This window comes from Stenella coeruleoalba, assembly GCF_951394435.1.
Source record: "Stenella coeruleoalba genome assembly, chromosome: 5".
Lineage (NCBI taxonomy): Eukaryota > Metazoa > Chordata > Mammalia > Artiodactyla > Delphinidae > Stenella > Stenella coeruleoalba.
In genome coordinates this window covers 60,816,736-60,837,208 of record NC_137150.1, presented here as the reverse complement: position 1 = coordinate 60,837,208, position 20,473 = coordinate 60,816,736, and the positions used below count along the sequence as shown (strand labels likewise).

At 39.8% G+C, this 20,473-nt stretch overlaps 1 protein-coding gene across 1 annotated transcript in view; it reads left to right on the top strand.

Annotated features, from left to right (window-relative positions):
- Nucleotides 1–20,473, top strand: part of MCCC1 (methylcrotonyl-CoA carboxylase subunit 1) — a 63,633-nt gene that overhangs the window by 18,057 nt on the left and 25,103 nt on the right. Inside the window, exons 5-9 of the mRNA XM_079921224.1 lie at nt 2,940–3,061; nt 3,709–3,856; nt 3,944–4,065; nt 12,735–12,846; nt 14,393–14,474. Of these exons, the coding sequence (XP_079777350.1) occupies nt 2,940–3,061; nt 3,709–3,856; nt 3,944–4,065; nt 12,735–12,846; nt 14,393–14,474 (586 nt within the window). The remainder of the gene's footprint in view (nt 1–2,939; nt 3,062–3,708; nt 3,857–3,943; nt 4,066–12,734; nt 12,847–14,392; nt 14,475–20,473) is intronic.

Genomic DNA, 20,473 nt, shown 5'->3' with positions numbered 1-20,473 from the left:
TGATTATTTAGCATTTTATTCACTATCTAGCATTTTGCTGTTTGCTGTCACTAAGATGTGGGTTTTTCTATTCACATGAGTTTCCCAGACATCTGAAGCTTACTGCTTTTGTTTTGAAATGTTCTTTGGACATAACTATTTTGAAATAGGGTTGGATACGCTTTTTATTTTTACATTCTCTTGGTTATAATTAAACATACTTAATTATTATTTTAAAAGAACAAAAATGCCCTCAGAACTATTGAAGTTGGAGAGTTGCCTTATTCCTCACTAAACCATTTAAGCCTTTTTGCTTTCCTCTGTTTCCTCCCTTTTCACTGTCAGCATGTTTCTCTTAGCAGTCTTGCTGTCATTCAGTTACTGATTTTCCTCTTCTGTGGCCTAGAAAGCCAAGTAAATAAATTTCTTAAAACTCTGAGTGAGTTGCAAGTGATTAGGTTAAAATATGAGGGGGGGGTCCCCTTTCACTGAAGTATATATAGACTTTAGTACTCTATGAACTTTTGTTTGCTTCTTAGCTTTTTTTCTGGAAAGGTAGCATCGGCAGATAGTGACCTGAAGCTAAATGAGTTAATATTATGCTAGGGTGCTCTTTTCAGCTTTTGGATACGTGGTTTCAGTTCTAGGCCAGCTTTATATGGAGACACGGCAAACAACCACCCACTCCCCTTACCACTCTGAAGCCCTTTACTCCTGCTTGCTGATATTACTTGACATTTCGTGTATATTGGGCTGGCCAAAAGATTCATTCGTTTTTTTCCGTAAGGTGGCTCTAGTAGCACTTAGTTGTCTTTAACTGCATTTGAAACAATTTTGTTAGATTGTATGTGACAGCTGTCATATCAGCGTCATTTAAAAAAGATTTATCAGGCTTCCCTGGTGGCACAGTGGTTGAGAACTTGCCTGCCGATGCAGGGGACACGGGTTCATGCCCCAGTCTGGGAAGATCCCACATGCCATGGAGCGGCTAGGCCTGTGAGCCATGGCCGCTGGGCCTGCGCATCCGGAGCCTGTGCTTCGCAAAGGGAGAGGCCACAACAGTGAGAGGCCTGCATACCACAAAAAAATATATAAATAAATAAATAAAATAATAATAAATAAAAAAGACTTATCAAAATTGCTGAATTTTTGTGTAGCCATTTTAATACTGAAGATGGAAGAAAAATAGCAACATTTTCGGCATATTATGCTTTATTATTTCAAGAAAGGTAAAAACGCAACTGAAATGCAAAAAAAAGATTTGTGCAGTATATGGAGAAGGTGCTGGATCGAACATGTCAAAAGTGGTTTGCGAAACTTTGTGCTGGAGATTTCTCGCTGGACGATGCTCCACTGTCGGGTAGACCAGTTAAAGTTGATAGCGATCAAATCGAGACATTAATTGAGAACAATCAACATTATACCACGCAGGAGATAGCCGACAAACTCAGAATATCCTAATCAAGCGTTGAAGATCATTCGCACCAGCTTGCTTATGGTAATCGCTTTGATGTTTGGGTTCCACATAAGTTAAGCAAAACAAAAATATTTTCGCATGTGATTCTCTATCTAAACGTAACGAAAATGTTCAGTTTTTAAAACAAATTGTGATGGGTGATGAAAAGTGGATACTGTACAATAGTGCGGAATGGAAGAGATCGTGGGGCAAGTGAAATGAACCGCCACCAACCACACCAAAGGCCGGTCTTCATCCAAAGAAGGTGATGTTGTGTATATGGTGGGGTTGGAAGAGAGTCCTCTATTATGAGCTCCTTCTGGAAAACCAAACGAGTAATTCCAACAAGTACTGCTCCCAATTAGACCAACTAAAAGCAGCACTCTATGAAAAGCGTCCAGAATTAGTCAACAGAAAACGCATAATCTTCTGTCAGAATAACGCAAGACCGCATGTTTCTTTGTTGACCAGGCAAAAACTGTTACAGCTTGGCTGGGAAGTTCTGATTTATCCACCATATTCACCAGACATTGCACCTTCGGATTTCCATTTATTTTAGTCTTTACAAAATTCTCTTAATGGAAAAAATTTCAATTCCCTGGAAGACTGTAAAAGGCACCTGGAACAGTTCTTTGCTCAAAAAGATAAAAAGTTTTGGGAAGATGGAATTATGAAGTTGTCTGAAAAATGGCAGAAGGTAGTGGAACAAAAGGGTGAATACGTTGTTCAATGAAGTTCATGGTAAAAATGAAAAATGTGTCTTTTATTTTTACTTAAAAACCAAAGGCACTCTTTGGCCAACCCAATACCTAAAAGAATTTAAAGCAGGAACTCAAACAGGTATTTGAACACCAGTGTTCATAGTGGCATTATTCACAATAGCCAAAAGATGGAAACAATCCACACGTCCATCAACAGGTGAATGGATGAACAAAATGTGAAATATACCTGCAGTGGATCATTATTCAGCCATAAAAAGTAATGAAATTGTGATACATGGATCAACCTTGAAAAACATCATGCTAAATAAAATAAGCCAGAGACAAATGGACAAATATTGTATGATTCCACTTTTATCAGGTACGGAGAATAGGCAGATTCATAGAGATGGCAAGTAAAATAGAGGTTATCAGGGAATGGGGAATTACTATTTAATAGATACAGAGTTTCTTTGGGGGATGATGGATGATGGTAATGGTTGCACAGCATTGTGAATGTACTTAATGCCACTGAGCTATACACTGAACAGTGGTTAAAATGGTAAATTTGATGTGTGTATTACCATAATGAAAAGAAATACAGATATTTCTGGTTTGGGTAAGGCTTTAGGACTTTAGTATTAAAGTTCTAAAGAAACCCCTCTTTAGAAACATATTCTGATAGAGACCATAGTATAGCTATCACCAGTATAGGGAGAGGCCTCCCCAGAGGAAGATTCCATCACCTGCATCAGAGTCTGCCAGGGGAGCACTAGAAGGTTTATCCTTTCATTTCTCCTTTCTAGGCTATCCATCCGGGATATGGTTTTCTCTCAGAAAACATGGAATTTGCTGAACTGTGTAAGCAAGAAGGAATTATTTTTATAGGTCCTCCTTCATCAGCAATTAGAGACATGGGTATAAAGAGGTATGAGTTTATATCTTTTTTCTTTTTTTTTTTTTTTTTTTTTGCGGTATGCGGGCCTCTCACTGTTGTGGCCTCTCCCGTTGCGGAGCACAGGCTCCGGATGCGCAGGCTCAGCGGCCATGGCTCACGGGCCCAGCCGCTCCGCGGCATGTGGGATCTTTCAGGACCGGGTCACGAACCCGTGTCCCCTGCATCGGCAGGCGGACTCTCAACCACTGCGCACCAGGGAAGCCCAAGTTTATATCTTTTAAATACAACCATAGGAAGACTAATTGAAATGGTTTGTTTTAACTATAATAGACACGTTAATTATACCCTTTTGTCATCATAGGCAAAAGTTATTTATTTGCCACTACAGTGAGTTACAGAAAATATTCAACTAATTAGTGTTTCTAATCAATATGTTAATCAGTTTTGGGAGATTAAAAACAAGGTGGGATGAGCTACCACATGAAAACTGGATTGAGAAAACTAATAGATATTTTAACATTTGTATTAATATTTGTTGTCTCAGACTATAGTCCTTTTACCTATGGAATGTTTTATTTTTAAACTTCCATTGTATTTTATAGACTAGGAAGTATTTGTGTTTCTCTTGTATGAAATAATCCATAGATTTAGGACATCTTGGTTTTTTTATTCTAAAGCACAGCCAAATCCATCATGGCTGCTGCTGGAGTGCCTGTTGTGGAAGGTTATCACGGTGAGGACCAATCAGACCAATGCCTGAAAGAGCATGCTAGGAGAATCGGTTACCCCGTCATGATTAAAGCCATCCGTGGTGGAGGAGGAAAAGTAAGATTGCGCATGCTCGTGTTTTCCGTTTTGGGCTATCTAATTTGTTTTACTTATGTTGTAGTCGTAACTATCTTTCCATATTAGGGTATGAGGATCATTAGATCCGAAAAAGAATTTCAAGAGCAATTAGAATCAGCGCGGAGGGAAGCTAAGAAGTCTTTCAATGATGATGGGATGCTGATTGAGAAGTTTGTGGACACACCAAGGTGGGTTCAGCTTTTTTTTCTGACTCAAAAATTTTTTAATTAATTGATTAATTTTTGGCTGCGTTGGGTCTTCGTTGCTGTGCGTGGGCTTTTCTCTAGTTGCGGCGAGCGGGGGCTACCCTTCGTTGTGGTGCGCGGGCTTCTCGTTGCAGTGGCTTCTCTTGTTGGGGAGCACGGGCTCTAGGTGCCCGGGCTTCAGTAGTGGTGGCACGTGGGCTCAGTAGTTGTGGCTTGCGGGCTCCAGAGCTCAGGCTCAGTAGTTGTGGCGCACGGGCGTAGTTGCTCTGTGGCATGTGAGATCTTCCCGGACCAGCGATCGAACCTCTGTCCTCTGCACTGGCAGGCGGATTCTTAACCACTGCGCCACCAGGGAAGTCCTCAATTCATTTCTTGTTGATGGAATTTAGAGTCTTTTCAAAATAAAAAAAATTCTTGTAAGAAACTAAGCTCTATCTTACAGATAAAGCATCATTTGAGATGCTCAGAAAATGGTAATAGTTAGCCAAATTGAATTGTAAGTGATATGTTAACAAATATACTAATAGCTCATCCTTATATTGCACTTAACCATGTGCCAGGTTCTAAGTATTTTACGTATACTAAGTAATAATCTTGCTATCCTTCTATTTCTAGTCTAATTCCTGCAACAATCCCATTAGGTGGACCCTGTTCCCATTTTTCAGGTGAAAATACTGAGCAACAGAGTGGTCATCTGACTTGCCTGACATCTCCCAGTTGGGAAGTGGTGAAGCTGGGATTTGAATCCAGGCAGTTTGACTCCAGAATTCACACTCTAAGTGACCACACCAAACTGCTTCTCTGGGTACCACTATAGCAGATACTATGTGGATTTCTAATTTATTTTATTATCAGGAATTTTATTTTCATGTGTATTGCTTAAAAGAAGATATTGATTATAAAAGCTTCTTGTTTCATAGATTTTGTGTTAAATACACACACACACACACACACACACACACACACACACACACACACACACACACAAACCTGTAAGTCAAGTGACTTTAGAGAGAAAAATTCATTTGGGGACCATGACCAGAGAGAGATTTACCTTGCAGGTAATGAACTAAAGCTTCAGGCCCTTCTCTTGCATGAACTTCTTTGAAGAACCTGTACCCAATTTTGTACTCATCTTAAAGTGGGCTCCCAAATTGTTTTTGTTTCAAGCCCTACAAAACTTAGAACTGTCCCTGAGCATGGCACAGTAATTAAATTCATTTAGAATGTGATAGTTAAAAAAAACAAAAAAGTCAATCTCAAAATAGGCCAGTTGATTAGGAGAGCAAAACGTATGCCACCTATTAGTGGGAAATAAGGCAAAAATGGAGGAAGTTCTAAGGTGAATTGAAGGTTCCTTTCCACAGTAGCTTTCAGAAAAGGATAGGCTAACTATCCGCATTGGCATACTCTTGAGTTAAAATTGTCGTGGAGACATCAGCTAGCTATTTCAGTGACTGTAACTCAACGCCTGCAACATTTTTGAAGATGTAGATTCTTTACTTGTGAAATGTTAGCTAAATATTACCTCACATTGTAATTTATACTCTCAATACCTGGGAAGCTCCTGGGAATCAAGGACCTGGTAGTTTTCTTTCTTTTTATTTTCCCATATATATTACCTGGCATTATTTTCTTCATGATAGGCATCAGTAATATTTTTTTAAATATAGAAATAATATGAATACATTACAAACTTGGAAAATACAAAAGATGGAAAACCAAGTCAGTCATAGCTCATTCTCCTAATATAAGTATTAGCATTTCTACATATTTCTCTTCTGTGTTTTCTAGTAATAACATTTCAATATCATGATAATCACTATTTTATATTCTGCTAAGTAATTATCTGTTGAGTTAATGGAGTACCAGAAGATTGTCAGGGTGGTACTGATAACTGAGAAAAGTAGAAATCAAGATGTATTATATAATAAATCTGATCAGAACTATTGAGCTTATCTGAAAGGTTGGGATAGATAACAATCTTCAAAGTGTACTATTTTAGAGAATTAAAAAAAAAATCAGATTCCTTCCTCACTTCATATTCAGTGCACATTCTAGAGGGATTAAAAATGCGGGAGGGTATCATGATCCCTGTTACAGATGGAGAAGCAGGGCCAGAAGGTGAAGTATCGACTAGTTCTCAGAGTCACGTCTGCCTGTCGATGCCTGTCTGGCTGCTCCAGGGCCTCCAGTAACTGACCTTGTATAGCACCTTCATGAGCAGAAGACTCAGATCCAGCTCCTGACCTAACACACACATGAATCATGAGACCAGGACCCATTTCCCAGGCATGTGACCTGGGCAGTTGCACAGGGCCCTAAGCTCAGAAGGGTCCATATTTGGTTTAATACCCCGTGGAGGCATCTTAAAATTCTTAATAACATTTTAAAAGGGGCCCTGCATTTTCATTTTGCAGTGGATCCATAAATTATGTAATGGGTCCTGCATGTGACTTTGGACGAGAAAAGGAACAGATGAGATGAGGAGATCTGGCTGGGGCAGCCACAGAGGAAGCAGAGGCCAGGGGTTGTGAGGGCCCTCTCTTCTCGGTTCTCAGCAGATCCCTCCATCCCCAGCTTTGAAAGGAAACAATGGCTCCTGCTTAAGAGGCTTAACCTCCCCAGCCTTTTGGGTCAAGCAGATTCTGCATATGAGTCATATCATATGATATTTGTCTTTCTCTGTCTGACTTCACTTGGTATGATGGTCTCCGGTTTCATCCATGTTGCTGCAGATGGCATTGTTTCGTTCTTTTTGGTGGCTGAGTGATGTTCCATTGATATATGTACCGCATCTTCTTTGTCCATTCGTCTGTTGATGGACATTTGGGTTGCTTCCATGTCCTGGCTGTTGTAAACAGCACTACAGTGAACACTGGGGTGCATGTAATCTTTTGAACCATGGTTTTCTCTGGATATATGCCCAAGAGTAGGATTGCTGGGTCGTATGGTAGCTCCATTTTTAGCTTCCTGGGGAGCCTCCATGCTGTTCTCCATAGTGGTTGTGCCAGTTTACATTCCCACCAATAGTGCGGGAGGGCTCCCTTTCCTCCACACCTTCTCTAGCAGTTACTGTTTGTGGATTTTTTGATGATGGCCTCTCTGACGGGGGTGAGGTGATGCCTCATTGTAGTTTTGATTTGCATTTCTCAATTGTACTGTTTTTATGTGAAAAAGAAATGGGACTTTTTTTTTTTTTTAACCTTTGGGTAAAACCTATAGGGAGGTCTATTTTAGTTAGATCTTTGTAACACAGCAGGTGAGAGAAAGTTTTGCAAACGTTTTTTTTTGTTTTTTTTGTTTTTTTTTTGCGGTGCACGGGCCTCTCACTGTTGTGGCCTCTCCCGTTGCGGAGCACAGGCTCCGGACGCGCAGGCTCAGTGGCCATGGCTCACGGGCCCAGCCGCTCCGCGGCATGTGGGATCTTCCTGGACCGGGGCACGAACCTGCGTCCCCTGCGTCGGCAGGCGGACTCTCAACCACTGCGCCACCAGGGAAGCCCTTGCGAACGTTTTTAAAGACAGTTGAGAGAGGGGGAGATGTTTCCAGAGGGTTGTGGAGTCTCCTCTGGGCCGAACCCTAGCAGCCACGCAGGCCACTCCTGCTCTGTCCAGTGGAAGACTGGCTACTGCACGTCTCTTCATCTTACTGATAAAGCTTCTAGGAGGCAAATATTTGTCAAAGCCAATGCCACGGGGCTTCCCTGGTGGCACAGTGGTGAAGAATCCATCTGCCAATGCGCGGGACACGGGTTCAAGCCCTGGTTCGGGAAGATCCCACATGCCGCGGAGCAACTAAGCCCGTGTGCCACAACTACTGAGCCTGCGCTCTATAGCCCATGAGCCACAACTACTGAGCCCACATGCCACAACTACTGAAGCCCGCACGCCTAGAGCCCGTGCTCCACAACAAGAGAAGCCACTGCAATGAGAAGCCCATGCACCTCAACAAAGGGTAGCCCCCACTCGCGGCAACTAGAGAAAAGCCCATGCACAGCAACAAAGACCCAACGCAGCCAATAAATAAATAAAATCTATTTTAAAAAACTGTGAATAGGAAAATAAAAACTTTAGAACTCTTAGAAAATACCAAGGCATTCCTACTAGAAACCAGCTGCATCCGTCCATCTAGCCAGACCCCAGCAGTGGCTGAATTGGAGTGACTGGGATTTGATGTACTTCTTGGTTCTCAGGCACTGTGCTCCAGAATCTCTAAGTTAGATAAAGCAACACAGAAAAGGATCATCAGAAAAAGGAAAATAACAAGGGTGATTTGACAACCGCAGAAATCCTAACAGAACACAGATCCTCAATGAGCTTCCCTTGTAAACAACCAAAGGAAAGTGCTTCCAACTTCTGAGAAGTCAGGAAAGAGCTATGTTGTGCTCCTGGTGTGGCCCCCGTATGTTCACTTCAGAACCTAGAGTTCCTGCTCTAGTGCCTTCTTCCCTGGAGCAGCTAAAGGATAAGGGAGAGTCAGTGGACGTGGTAAAGTTTTACAATTGGAATTTGAAAAACAAACAGCTCAGCTCCAACATGCAAAGAGCATAGACGTTGTTACTCACACCCAAAAAGCAAGTAAAAATCTGAACAAAATAAAAATCAATGAATTTTAGACCCATCAGAGAACTGAGGCCACAAGGCAAACCACCACCCTGAAATCTGGGCAGGCAAGTGAAGACAGCAAATCACAGCCAAGATCAGCTAACCTGGAGCAGAAGCTGCGGGAGCCATAAACTGATAGGGACACTTAAATGGGAATTTTGACAAATTACTAGAGGCTGCGTGTGGACTAGCTTGATGGTGACAATTTTGGTGACAAAACCAAATTTTCATAGGTTTTTCCTCCAAGGACACCACCAAGTTCTCAAAGTGAAAATCCAAGAAAAATTCCCTCACATTTTGGGGCAGGAGGAGGAAAAAAGAAACCATTCTGAAATAGACCCAGAGCTGTCTGTTCTCCCTACCAAAGGCCAGCACTCTAAGGGGAACTTTGCCAGAGCCTTTTCTGTCCCGGGGGAAGGGCAGTTAGCCAACTCTAGTCTTCCTGTTTCACGTAAGGGAAGAAAAAAAAAAAAAGCTAAGAAACACTTCTGAGGCACACAGGGACACAGACCCACTGAAAGACCGAGATTTAATCCTAAGATTATAGAATGCTTTCCCTCGCCCACACCCTACTGCCATGTCACCAGGGCTCCTGTATAATAACCAGGTTACAACCGAAAGAGCTGCAAGACACAGACTCTGATTAAGGGGTTCTTAGGGAAACCCGAAGACAAAAGGAGAAAAAACAAAACAAGGACACTAGAGGGAACTGAAGCCTCTGGCACCTGTAGCTACTGCAGACATTAAACACAGCCTGCCTCCTAGCCAGGCTAACATAAAATGTCACATGAAAGTTTTGTTCACCTCAGTTCCTGTTCTGTGACACATTAGGCCTAGCATTTAACCAAAAAAAATTACAGGGTGTGCTAAAAGACAAGAAAAGCATGGTCTGAAGAGAAAAAGCAAGCATCAGAACCAGACTGAAATATGACACAAATTTTGGAATTATCAGGTTTAGAGTTTAAAGTAACTAAAATGTTAAGGGCCCTAATGGAGCAGTAGGTGACATGCAAGAACATATGGGTAATGTAAGCAGAGAGATGGAAACTCTAAGAAAAAAAATCAAAAGAAAATGCCAGGAATCAGAAACATTGTAACAGAAATGAGGAATGCATTTGATGGACTCAGGGTAGACTGGACACAGCTGAGAAAAGAAACAGTGACCTTGAACTTATGTCAGTGGAAACTTCCCAAATTGAAATGCAAAGAGAAATAATGAAAACAAACAAACAGAACATAATATCTGAGAATTGTGGGACAATTTTAAAAGGTGTAATATATGCATCATTTGAATACTACAAGGGGAAGAAAGAAAGAGGCAGGAGAAATATTTGAAGTAATAATGGCCAAGATATTTCCAAAATTAATGACATATACCAAATTATAGAACCAGGAAGTTCAGGGTATACCAAAAGCAGGCTAAATGTCAAAAATTTTTTTGAATCACACTAAAACTGCAGGAAACCAAAGACAAAAAAAGTCTTGAAAAAAGCTACAAGGGAAAAACACCTTATCTATAGAGGAGCAAGGATAATAAATACATCAGACATAGCTAGTAGGAAGCAGCCACATAGCACAGTGAGTTCAGCTCAGTGCTTTGTGACCGCCTAGAGAGGTGGGATAGGGAGGGTGGGACAGAGAAGCAAGAGGGAGGAGATATGGGGATATATGTATATGTATAGCTGTACACTTTGTTTTACAGCAGAAACCTACACACCACTGTAAAGCAATTATACTCCAATAAAAATGTTAAAAAAAAAAAAAAGGAAGAAGAAGAGGGCTTCCCTGGTGGAGTAGTGGTTGGGAGTCCGCCTGACGATGCAGGGGACACGGGTTCGTGCCCCAGTCCAGGAGGATCCCACATGCCGCGGAGCGGCTGGGCCGGTGAGCCATGGCCGCTGAGCCTGCGCGTCCGGAGCCTGTGCTCCGCAACGGGAGAGGCCACAGCAGTGAGAGGCCCGCGTACCGCAAAAAAAAAAAAATTAAAATAAAAAAAATAAAAAAGAAGAAGAATAGTGGGTCGTGAACAAATTAAAAAAAAAAAAGAAATACATCAGACTTAAGAATAGAGTGGACTGTTGAAATAAACACTGCATATTTTCAAGCAAAAAAAAGAATAGAGTGGAGTAAAATATGTATAAAGGGTTGAAAGAAAAAAAATCAACCTATAAATTCTGTGTCCAGTGAAATTATCCTTCACACTTGAAGGAGAAATAAGGACTTCCTCAGGCAAGCAAAAATTGAGGGATTTTGTCACCAGTAGACTTGCTTTACAAGAAATGGTTAAGTTCTTCAGGGAGAAGGAAAATGATGCAGGTCAGAAACTTGGATCTCTTTAAAGAAAGGAAGAGCGATTGAGAAAGAATAAACAAAGGCAAAATAAAATCTCTTGGTTTTTTTATTCTTAATTGATCTCACAGATAAGTTTATTCAAAATAATAATAGCAAGAATGTGTTTGGTGTTAGTAGCTTAAGGGTAAGTAAAAATAGGAGGAAAGATCAAGGAAGCACATCCAAAAGGAAGAAGTCAGCTCCTATTATTTTGTCAAGAGAATATGTTGGACAAGTTGGGAAATTTTTAAATGGAACATTCAGTAGAAATGATATATCAAGAAAAAAATTCTTCCAAGTGGTTTAATGAAGTGTTTCATGAGGTAAACAGAAAGGAAGAGAAATGAGCCACTGTGCTGAAATAGTACATTTATAAGACTTTATGGGTTTTTAAAAAAATTTCTTCTATGTTTGACAATTTTTATTTTAAAAACTCAACAGAGGGCTTCCCTGGTGGCGCAGTGGTTGAGAGTCCGCCTGCCGATGCAGGGGACACAGGTTCGTGCCCCGGTCCGGGAAGATCCCACATACCGCGGAGCGGCTGGGCCCGTGAGCCACAACTACTGAGCCTGCGCGTCTGGAGCCTGTGCTCCGCAACAAGAGAGGCCGCGACAGTGAGAGACCTACGCACCGCAATGAAGAGTGGCCCCCGCTTGCCACAACTAGAGAAAGCCCTCGCACAGAAACGAAGACCCAACACAGCAAAAATAAATAAATTAATTAATAAACTCCTACCCCCAACATCTTCCAAAAAAAAAAAAAACTCAACAGAAAAAAATGTTTGCTGGTCACTCATTTCTGTATTATGGTGGTGAATGTGTGAGGTGAGCTACAGTGTGAACATATCAAAATGAATCTCCTGAGAAGAATGCTTTCATGTTCACCAAATGGTCTGTGTTACCCTTATTTTCTTAAGTGTTATGTGCATTTACTCTTTCTCTTTTTTAAAAAAATTAAGTTATTTATTTATTTATTTTTGGCTGTGTTGGGTGTTCGTTGCTGCACACGGGCTTTTCTCTAGTTGCAGTGGAGCAGGCTTCTCATTGCGGTGGCTTCTCTTTTTGTGGAGCACGGGCTCTAGGCACACGGGCTTCAGTAGTTGTGGCATGAGGCCTCAGTAGTTGTGGTGCATGGGCTTAGTTGCTCCGCGGCATGTGGGATCTTCCTGGACCAGGGCTCGAACCCATGTCCCCTGCATTGGCAGGCGGATTCTTAACCACTGCGCCACCAGGGAAGTCCTGCATTTACTCTTAATATGATTTCTGATAATTTTACTATTTTACACTCAACATTAAAGTTCCTTATCTTGTTTTTTATGATTTAATTTTAGTATATTCTTAAAAAACGAATGATCCATATAAATTTATTTCTTAACCTTTCTATGGATGAGCCATTATAATTTCCAGTCTGCCTTAGTTTATAAAATCTGACTGTAAGAGTTGCTTTTTTAAAATCCCCTGATCATAAAAATGTGTTTTCATTGACTTTTTGAGGATACATGAATTGTGACTGTAACTTGTAATTCTGATGTATTCAGATTTATCAGTCTTTTCCTTGACAGTTTGTACTTGTGACTTGCCCCTACTGTGAGGTCATAAATATGGTCTCCAGTGTTTTCTGTCTTTTCTTATTTCTCACTCATTTCATATATATAATTTTTTTTCTTGAATGTTCAACCTACAAATGGAAACTTCTCATTGGGTTTTTAAATAGGCATGTGGAAGTCCAGGTGTTTGGTGACCACCATGGCAATGCTGTGTACTTGTTTGAAAGAGACTGTAGTGTACAGAGGAGACATCAGAAGATCATTGAGGAGGCCCCAGGGGTAAGGATCTTGTAAAGAAATTTGTCAACTTCTGTATATTGTAAATCTCAGTCACTGACTTTTGGGTCAGAAATCTGTGAAGCTAGTATTCCCCCAAAGTCCTGCTGAACAACCATTCCCCAGCAGTAATACAGCCTCCTGCAGTGTTGGGGATGAGGAAGGGTTGATATTCTGGGGCTGCCATACTGAGGGCGCACTAAGACCATGATCCTTCTGGGTGGTATCTGGGAAAATCTGCTCTGATCCAAGTAGTATCTGACTTACAGTGAACAGCTACCATTTCCATGCAGATTTTAAATTGTAATTAACTAGTGTGTTTGAGGAATGGAATGGTCTTGTTCATTGAATGTATTTTTTATGAAGAACATTCTTTTAACTGGTGTTTCAGATGTTCTTAAAATATATTAGTCATCTTCCCAACTTGAAGGTTATGTTGTATAGAGGAGAGATTTGGATTTGCTCTTATTTGGCCACTTTTGCCCCCTTATAATTGTTTACATCTGAGTCTACCTCTTGATTGACTCAGGTCATCACCCAGGTCAAGGCCTACTCCTAGGATTACCTATTTTCAGATTCACATTTCTTTGGAATCTGCTACTGCCGTAGGCCTCTCGTCCAAAGTTATATGCATGTTTTTTTCAATATGTATTTCTAAAAGGTCAGAGATCTAAGGTTTCTGATTAATCAGTTAGTTATTCTCATACTGTATTCAAAATTCAATTTCTGTTGCAGAGTACATTATACCATCTGAAGTAAATGTCAACAATAATTTCAATAAAGCCTTATTTTCAAGCAGTGACTGCTTAAATAAAAATCTGTAGAGAGCTATTTAACAGTGTTAAAAGGCTTTGCCTACTTATTGATAAACATTTTATGAACTTTTTTTTTTGGCCGCGCCATGCACGGCACGCAGGATCTTATTTCCCTGCGCCCCCTGCAATGGAAGTGCGAAATCTTAACCACTGGACCGCCAGGGAAGTCCCTGAACCTTTCTTATTAACTTGTAATCTCAACATTTACCATTATTCCAAGATAATTATTGGGCATATGACCCAGATTGCTTTATCATCTTGAAACAAATAGAGATTCAAAGTTTTTTTGTTGATATATGTAATTTTAAGTGGACATATGATCATGAGAGTTATTTGGGGGAATTCTGTGGCAGTCCAGTGGTTAGGGCTAAGTGCTTTCACTGTTGTGGGCCTGGGTTCCATCCCTGGTTGGGGATCTAAGATCCTGCAAGCCGCACAGCACGGCCAAAAAAAAAAAGAAAAGATAGTTATTTTGTAGGTACAAGGGACAGAGATATGTCATTATGCTAAGTAATATCTGCAATTCATAGAAATTACTAACAGAATCATTAAACTTTGGTATAGTTGAACTGTGGTATAAGACAGTATTTCATGCTGAAATGTACAACGTTAGATATTTATCCTTATCTCTTTAATGCAATATTTGATACATAGAAATGTACTATTGAATCTTAATGGAAACTTCGAGTAGAACAAAGTACTAATGGAAATTTATTTCAAATATTTTTTCATAGCCTGGTATTAAACCTGAAGTAAGAAAAAAGCTCGGAGAAGCTGCGGTCAGAGCTGCTAAAGCTGTAAATTATGTTGGCGCAGGTACGTCACGACTGGCTTCTAACAGAGGAGGAGGAAAATTCATTTGTGTTTTGAAAGACAAACGAGACATACAGCTCTGAAATCATAGGCTTTCAAACTTTTTTGACTATATCCACATTAAGAAGTACATTTTACGTTGAGAACCAGGATGTAAATGTGCTTATGTTTGTATACATGTATATCGGGGGAAAACGTCACTAAACAGTACTTAGCCTAATTCTGTATAATGCTTTTGATATTTTCTATCCTATTTTGAAATAAAATCGCTAAAATGATTTTTTTGCGTTTTTCGAAATTAGTAAACTTAAATGTTTTAGAGCAGTTTTAGGTTCACAGCACAATTGAGCAGCAAGTTCAAAGAGTTCCCACACCCCGCATCCCCCTGCAACATAGCCTCCCCCACTGTCGACATCCTGCACCAGAGCAGTGCTTTTGTTACAACTGATGAACCTACATGGACACATCATTATCACCCAGAGTCCATAGTTTACATTAGGGTTCGCTCTTGATGTTGTACATTCTGTGAGTTTGAAGAAATATATAATGACACGTGTCCAACATGTAAACACCATTGTAATATCTTACAGAATAGTCTCAGTGCCCTAATTATGCTCTTCATTCCTCCCTGCCTCCAACCCCTGACAACCACTGATCTTTTTATTGCTTCTATAGTTTTGTCTTTTCTAAAATGTTACATAGTTGGAATCATACAGTATGTAGTCTTTTCAGGATGGCTTCTTTCACTTAGTAATATGTATTTAAGTTTCCTCCATATCTTTTCATGGCTTGATAGCTCATTTCTGTTTAGTGTTGAATAATATTCCATTGTCTGGATGTACCACAGTTTACTTATCTTCTGACCTACTGAAGGACATCCAAGTTTGGTAATTATAAATAAAGCTACTATAAACATCTGTGTACAGGGTTTTGTGTAGACACAGCTTCAATTCATTTGGGTAAATACCAAGAAGTATGATTGCTGGATCACATGGTAAGAGTATGTTTGGTTTTGTAAGAAGCTGCCAAAGTGTTACAAAGTGGCTGTACCATTTTGCATTTCCATCAGCAGAGTATGAGAGTTCCTGTTGCTCCACATCCTCACCAGCATTTGGTGTTGTCAGTGTTCCAGATTATGGCTATTCTAATACGTGTGTAGTGGTATCTCAGTGTTTTAATTTGCATTTTTCTGATAACATATGATATGGAGCATCTTCTCATATGCTTACTTGCCATCTGTATGTCTTTGGTGAGGTGTCTCTTCAGGTCTTTGCCCATATTTTTTTTTAATTTATTTATTTATTTATTTATTTTTGGCTGTGTTGGGTCTTCGTTTCTGTGCGAGGGCTTTCTCTAGTTGCAGCGAGCGGGGGCCCCTCTTCATCGCGGTGCGCGGGCCTCTCACTGTCGCGGCCTCTCTTGTTGCAGAGCACAGGCTCCAGACGCGCAGACTCAGTAGTTGTGGCTCACGGGCCTAGTTGCTCCGCGGCATGTGGGATCTTCCCAGACCGGGGCTCAAACCCGTGTCCCTTGCATTGGCAGGCAGATTCTCAACCACTGCGCCACCAGGGAGACCTGCCCATTTTTTAATTGGGTTGTTTGCTTTCTTATTTTCGAGCTTTAAGGGTTCTTTATATATTAGATAACAGTCCTTCATCAGATGTACCTTTTGCAAATATTTTCTCTCAGTCTGTGGCTAGTTTTTGCATTCTGTTGACATTGTCTTTCGCCAAGCAGAAGTTTTTAATTTTAGTGAAGTCCAGTTTCTCACTTATTTTTTTCATGGATCATGCCTTTGCTGTTGTATCTAAAAGGACATCACCATGCTCAAGGTCAACTAGGTTTTTTCCTGTGTCGTCTTCTAGGAGTTTTATGGTTTTGTGTTTTACATTTAGGTCTTTGAACCATTTTGAGTTAATTTTTGTAAGGTCTGTGTTGAGATTCTTTTTTTTTTTTTTTTTTGCATGTAGTTGCCCAGTTGTTCCAGCACCGTTTCTTGAAAAGACTGTTTTTTCTCCATTGTATTGCCTTTGCTCCTTTGTCAAAGGTCAGTTGTCTATATTTATGTGGGTCTATTTCTGGACTCTCTATTCTGTTCCACTGATCTGTTTGTTCTCTCACTGGTACTTCACTGTTTTGATTACTGTAGCTTTATAGTAAGTCTTGAATTCAGATAGTGTCAGTCTTCCCATTTTGTCATTTTGTCAGACTGAGTTGGTTATTCGGGTCTCTTGCCTCTCCGTATAACCGTTAGAATCAGTTTTCTGATATCCACAAAATAACTTGCTGGGATTTTGATTGGGGTTGCATTGACTCTATATAACAAGTTGGGAAGAACTGACGTCTTGACAATGTTGAGTCTTCCTACCCATGAACATGGACTATTTCTCCATTTATTTAATTCTTCTTTGACTTCTTTTACCAGAATTTTATAGTTTCCTCATGTAGATCTTATACATATTCTGTTAGATTTATACCTATTTCATGGGGGAGCGTGCTAATGTAAATAGTATTGTGTTTTTAATTTCAAATTCAACTTGTTTGCTGGTATGTCGGAAAACAATTGACTTTTGTATATTAACCTTGTATCCTGCAACTATGATATGGTCACTTATTAGTTCCAGGAGGTTTTTTTGTCAACTTTTTTGAAGTTTTTATAAAGATGATCAAGTCATCTGTGAACAGTCAGTTTTATTTCTTCTTTCCCAATCTATATACCATTTATTTCCTTTTCTTGTCTTACTGTATTAGATAGGACTTCTGGTATGATATTGAAAAGGAGTGGTGAGAGTGGACATCCTTGCCTTATTTCTGATCTTAGGGGGAAGGCTTCTAGTTTCTCACCATTAAGTATGATGGTAGCTGTAGGTTTTTGTAAATCTTCCTTATCAAATTGAGGAAGTTCCCCTCTGTTCCTAGTTTGTTGAGAGTTTTTATTATAATTGGGTACTAGATTTCATCAAATGCTTTTTCTGCATTTATTGATATGATCACATGGTTTTTCTTTAGCCTATTGATGTGATAGATTACATTAATTGATTTTCTAATGTTGAACCAGCCTTGCATACCTGGGATAAATCCTACCTGGTCATGGTGGGATTTTTATACATTGTTGGATTTGATTTGCATCTTTGGTTTTGGTATTAAGGTAATGCTGGCCTCATAGAATGAGTTAGGAAAAACTCTGTGTTCTGGAAGAGATTGTAGAAAATGGGTATAAATTCTGCCTTCAGTGTTTGGTGGAATTTACCAGTGAACCAATCTGGGCCTGCTGCTTTCTGTTTTGAAGGTTATTAATGATTTATCAATCTCTTTAATAGATATAGGCCTATTTAAACTGTCTATTTTTTGCTTGTGTGAGTTTTGGCAGATTGTGTCTTTCAAGGAATTGGCCCATTTCATCTAGGTTATTAAATTTGTGAGTATAATGTTGTTATGTTCCTTTATTATCCTTTTAATGTTCATAAGGTCTGTAGTGATGTTCCTTCCTTCATGTCTGATATTAGTAATTTCTATCCTCTTTTTTTCTTAGATAGCCTGTCTAGAGGCTTATCACTTTTATTGATCTTTTCAAAGAACCAACTTTTGGTTTTGTTGACTTTTTTTTCTATTTTCTGTCTTCAGTTTCATGAATTTCTACTCTATTATTTATTTTCTTCTGTTTACCTTGGAATTAATTTGCTTTTCCTTTTTTGGTTTCCTAAAATAGAAGCTTAGATTAATTTTAGATCTTTCTTCTCTTCAAATATATGGATTCAATGCTATACTTTGCCATCTAAGTACTGCTTTCTATGCATCTCACAAATTTTGAAAAGTTATATCCTCATTTTCATCTAGTTTAAACAATTTTTAGATTTCTTTTGAGATTTCTTCTTTGACACATGTTATGTAGTAGTGTGTTGTTTAATCTGCAAGTATTTGGGGATTTTTTCCAGCTATCTTTCTGATTTTTAGTTCAATTTGTTGATTTTTAGTTTAATTGTGGTCTGAGAGCAGACATTATATGTTATCTATTCTTTTAAATTTGTTAAGGTCTTTTTTTATGGCCCTGAATGTGTTCTGTCATGGTGATTGTTCCATGCAAGTATGACAATATGTAATCTGCTGTTGTTGGATGAATTAGTCTATAGATGTCAATTATTCCATTTTATTGACTGTGCTATTGAGTTCATCTATGTCCTTACTAATATTCTGCCTGCTGGGTTTATCCATTTCTAATAGAGGGGTATTAAAGTCTCCAATTGATTAGTGGATTCATCTATTTATTCTTGCAGTTCTTAGTTTTTACCTGATGTATTTTGACACCGTGTTTTCAGATGCGTAAACATTAAGTATTGTTACATCTTGGATTATTGACCCTATTTCATTTCCTTCTCTATGAAGAACTTCTTTTAACATTTCTTGCAGGGCAAGTCTACTGCCAATAAATTCTCTCAATTTTTGTTTATCTAAGATAGTCTTTATTTCTCCTTCACTTTGGAAGGATAACTTAACAAGATACAGAATTATAGGTTGATGATTTTTTTTGTATACTTGGCTGACTTTCTTGATAGATTTTTGAAATTTATTTATTTATTCACTCATTTATTTATTTATTTATTTATTTATTTTTGGCTGTGTTGGGTCTTCGTTGCTGCACATGGGCTTTCTCTAGTTGTGGCAAGCAAGGGCTACTCTTCGTTGCGGTGCGCGGGCTTCTCGTTGTGGTGGCTTCTCGTTGCGGAGCACGGGCTCTAAGCACGCAGGGTTCAGTAGTTGTGGCTTGCTGGCTCTAGAGCGCAGGCTCAGTAGTTGTGGCGCATGGGCTTAGTTGCTCTGCAGCATGTGGGATCTTCCCGGACCAGGGCTCGAACCCGTGTACCCTGCATTGGCAGGCGGATTCTTCCGTTGCGGAGCACAGGCTCCGGATGCGCAGGCTCAGCGGCCATGGCTCACGGGCCCAGCCGCTCCGTGGCATGTGGGATCTTCCCAGACTGGGGCACGAACCCGTGTCCCCTGCATCGGCAGGTGGACTCTCAACCACTGCGCCACCAGGGGAGCCCGGCAGGCGGATTCTTAACCACTGTGCCACCAGGGAAGCCCTTGATGGTTTTTTTAGACAACACTTTAAATAGTTCACTCTGCTGTCCTTGGTTGCATGGTTTCTGAGGAGAAGTCAGATGTAATTCTTATCTTTTCTCCTTTATAAATAAAGTGTGTTTTTTTTCCTTGTGTTCTTTCAGGATTTTTGATTTTCTGTACTTTGAAAATGATATTATAGGTATAGTTTGCCTAAGTATAGTTTTTCTGGCATTTATCCTGCTTTGTGTTCTCTGACCTCCCTGGATCAGTGATTCAGTGTCCAACATTAATTTTTAGTCATTTTTGCTTCAGATACTGCTTTTGTTCCTTTCTTTACTTATCTAATGGTATTCCCATTATGCATATGTTACACCTTTTCTAGTTCTCCACAGTTCTTGGATATTCTGTGCTGGTTTTTTTCAGTCTTTTTTCTCTTTGATTTTAATTTTGGAAGTTTCTGTTGTCATATCCTCAAGCTCAGAGATTCTTTCCTTGGCTGTGTGCAATCTACTGATAAGTCCATCAAAGGCATTCTTCATTTCTCTTATGGTATGTTTGATCTGTAGAATCTTTTTTTTCTTTCTTAAAATTTCCACGTCTGGGCTTCCCTGGTGGCGCAGTGGTTGAGAGTCCACCTGCCGATGCAGGGGACACGGGTTCGTACCCCGGTCCGGGAAGATCCCACATGCTGCGGAGCGGCTGGGCCCGTGAGCCATGGCCGCTAAGCCTGCGCGTCCGGAGCCTGTGCTCCGCAATGGGAGAGGCCACGACAGTGAGAGGCCTGCGTACCGGAAAAAAAAAAAAAATTTCCATGTCTACTTATATTTAACTGTTCTTACATGTTGTGTACTTTTTCCATTAAAACCCTTAACATATTAATTAAAGGGTTTTTAAATTATTGCTCTGATAATTCTATCAGATAATTATGATAATTATAATTC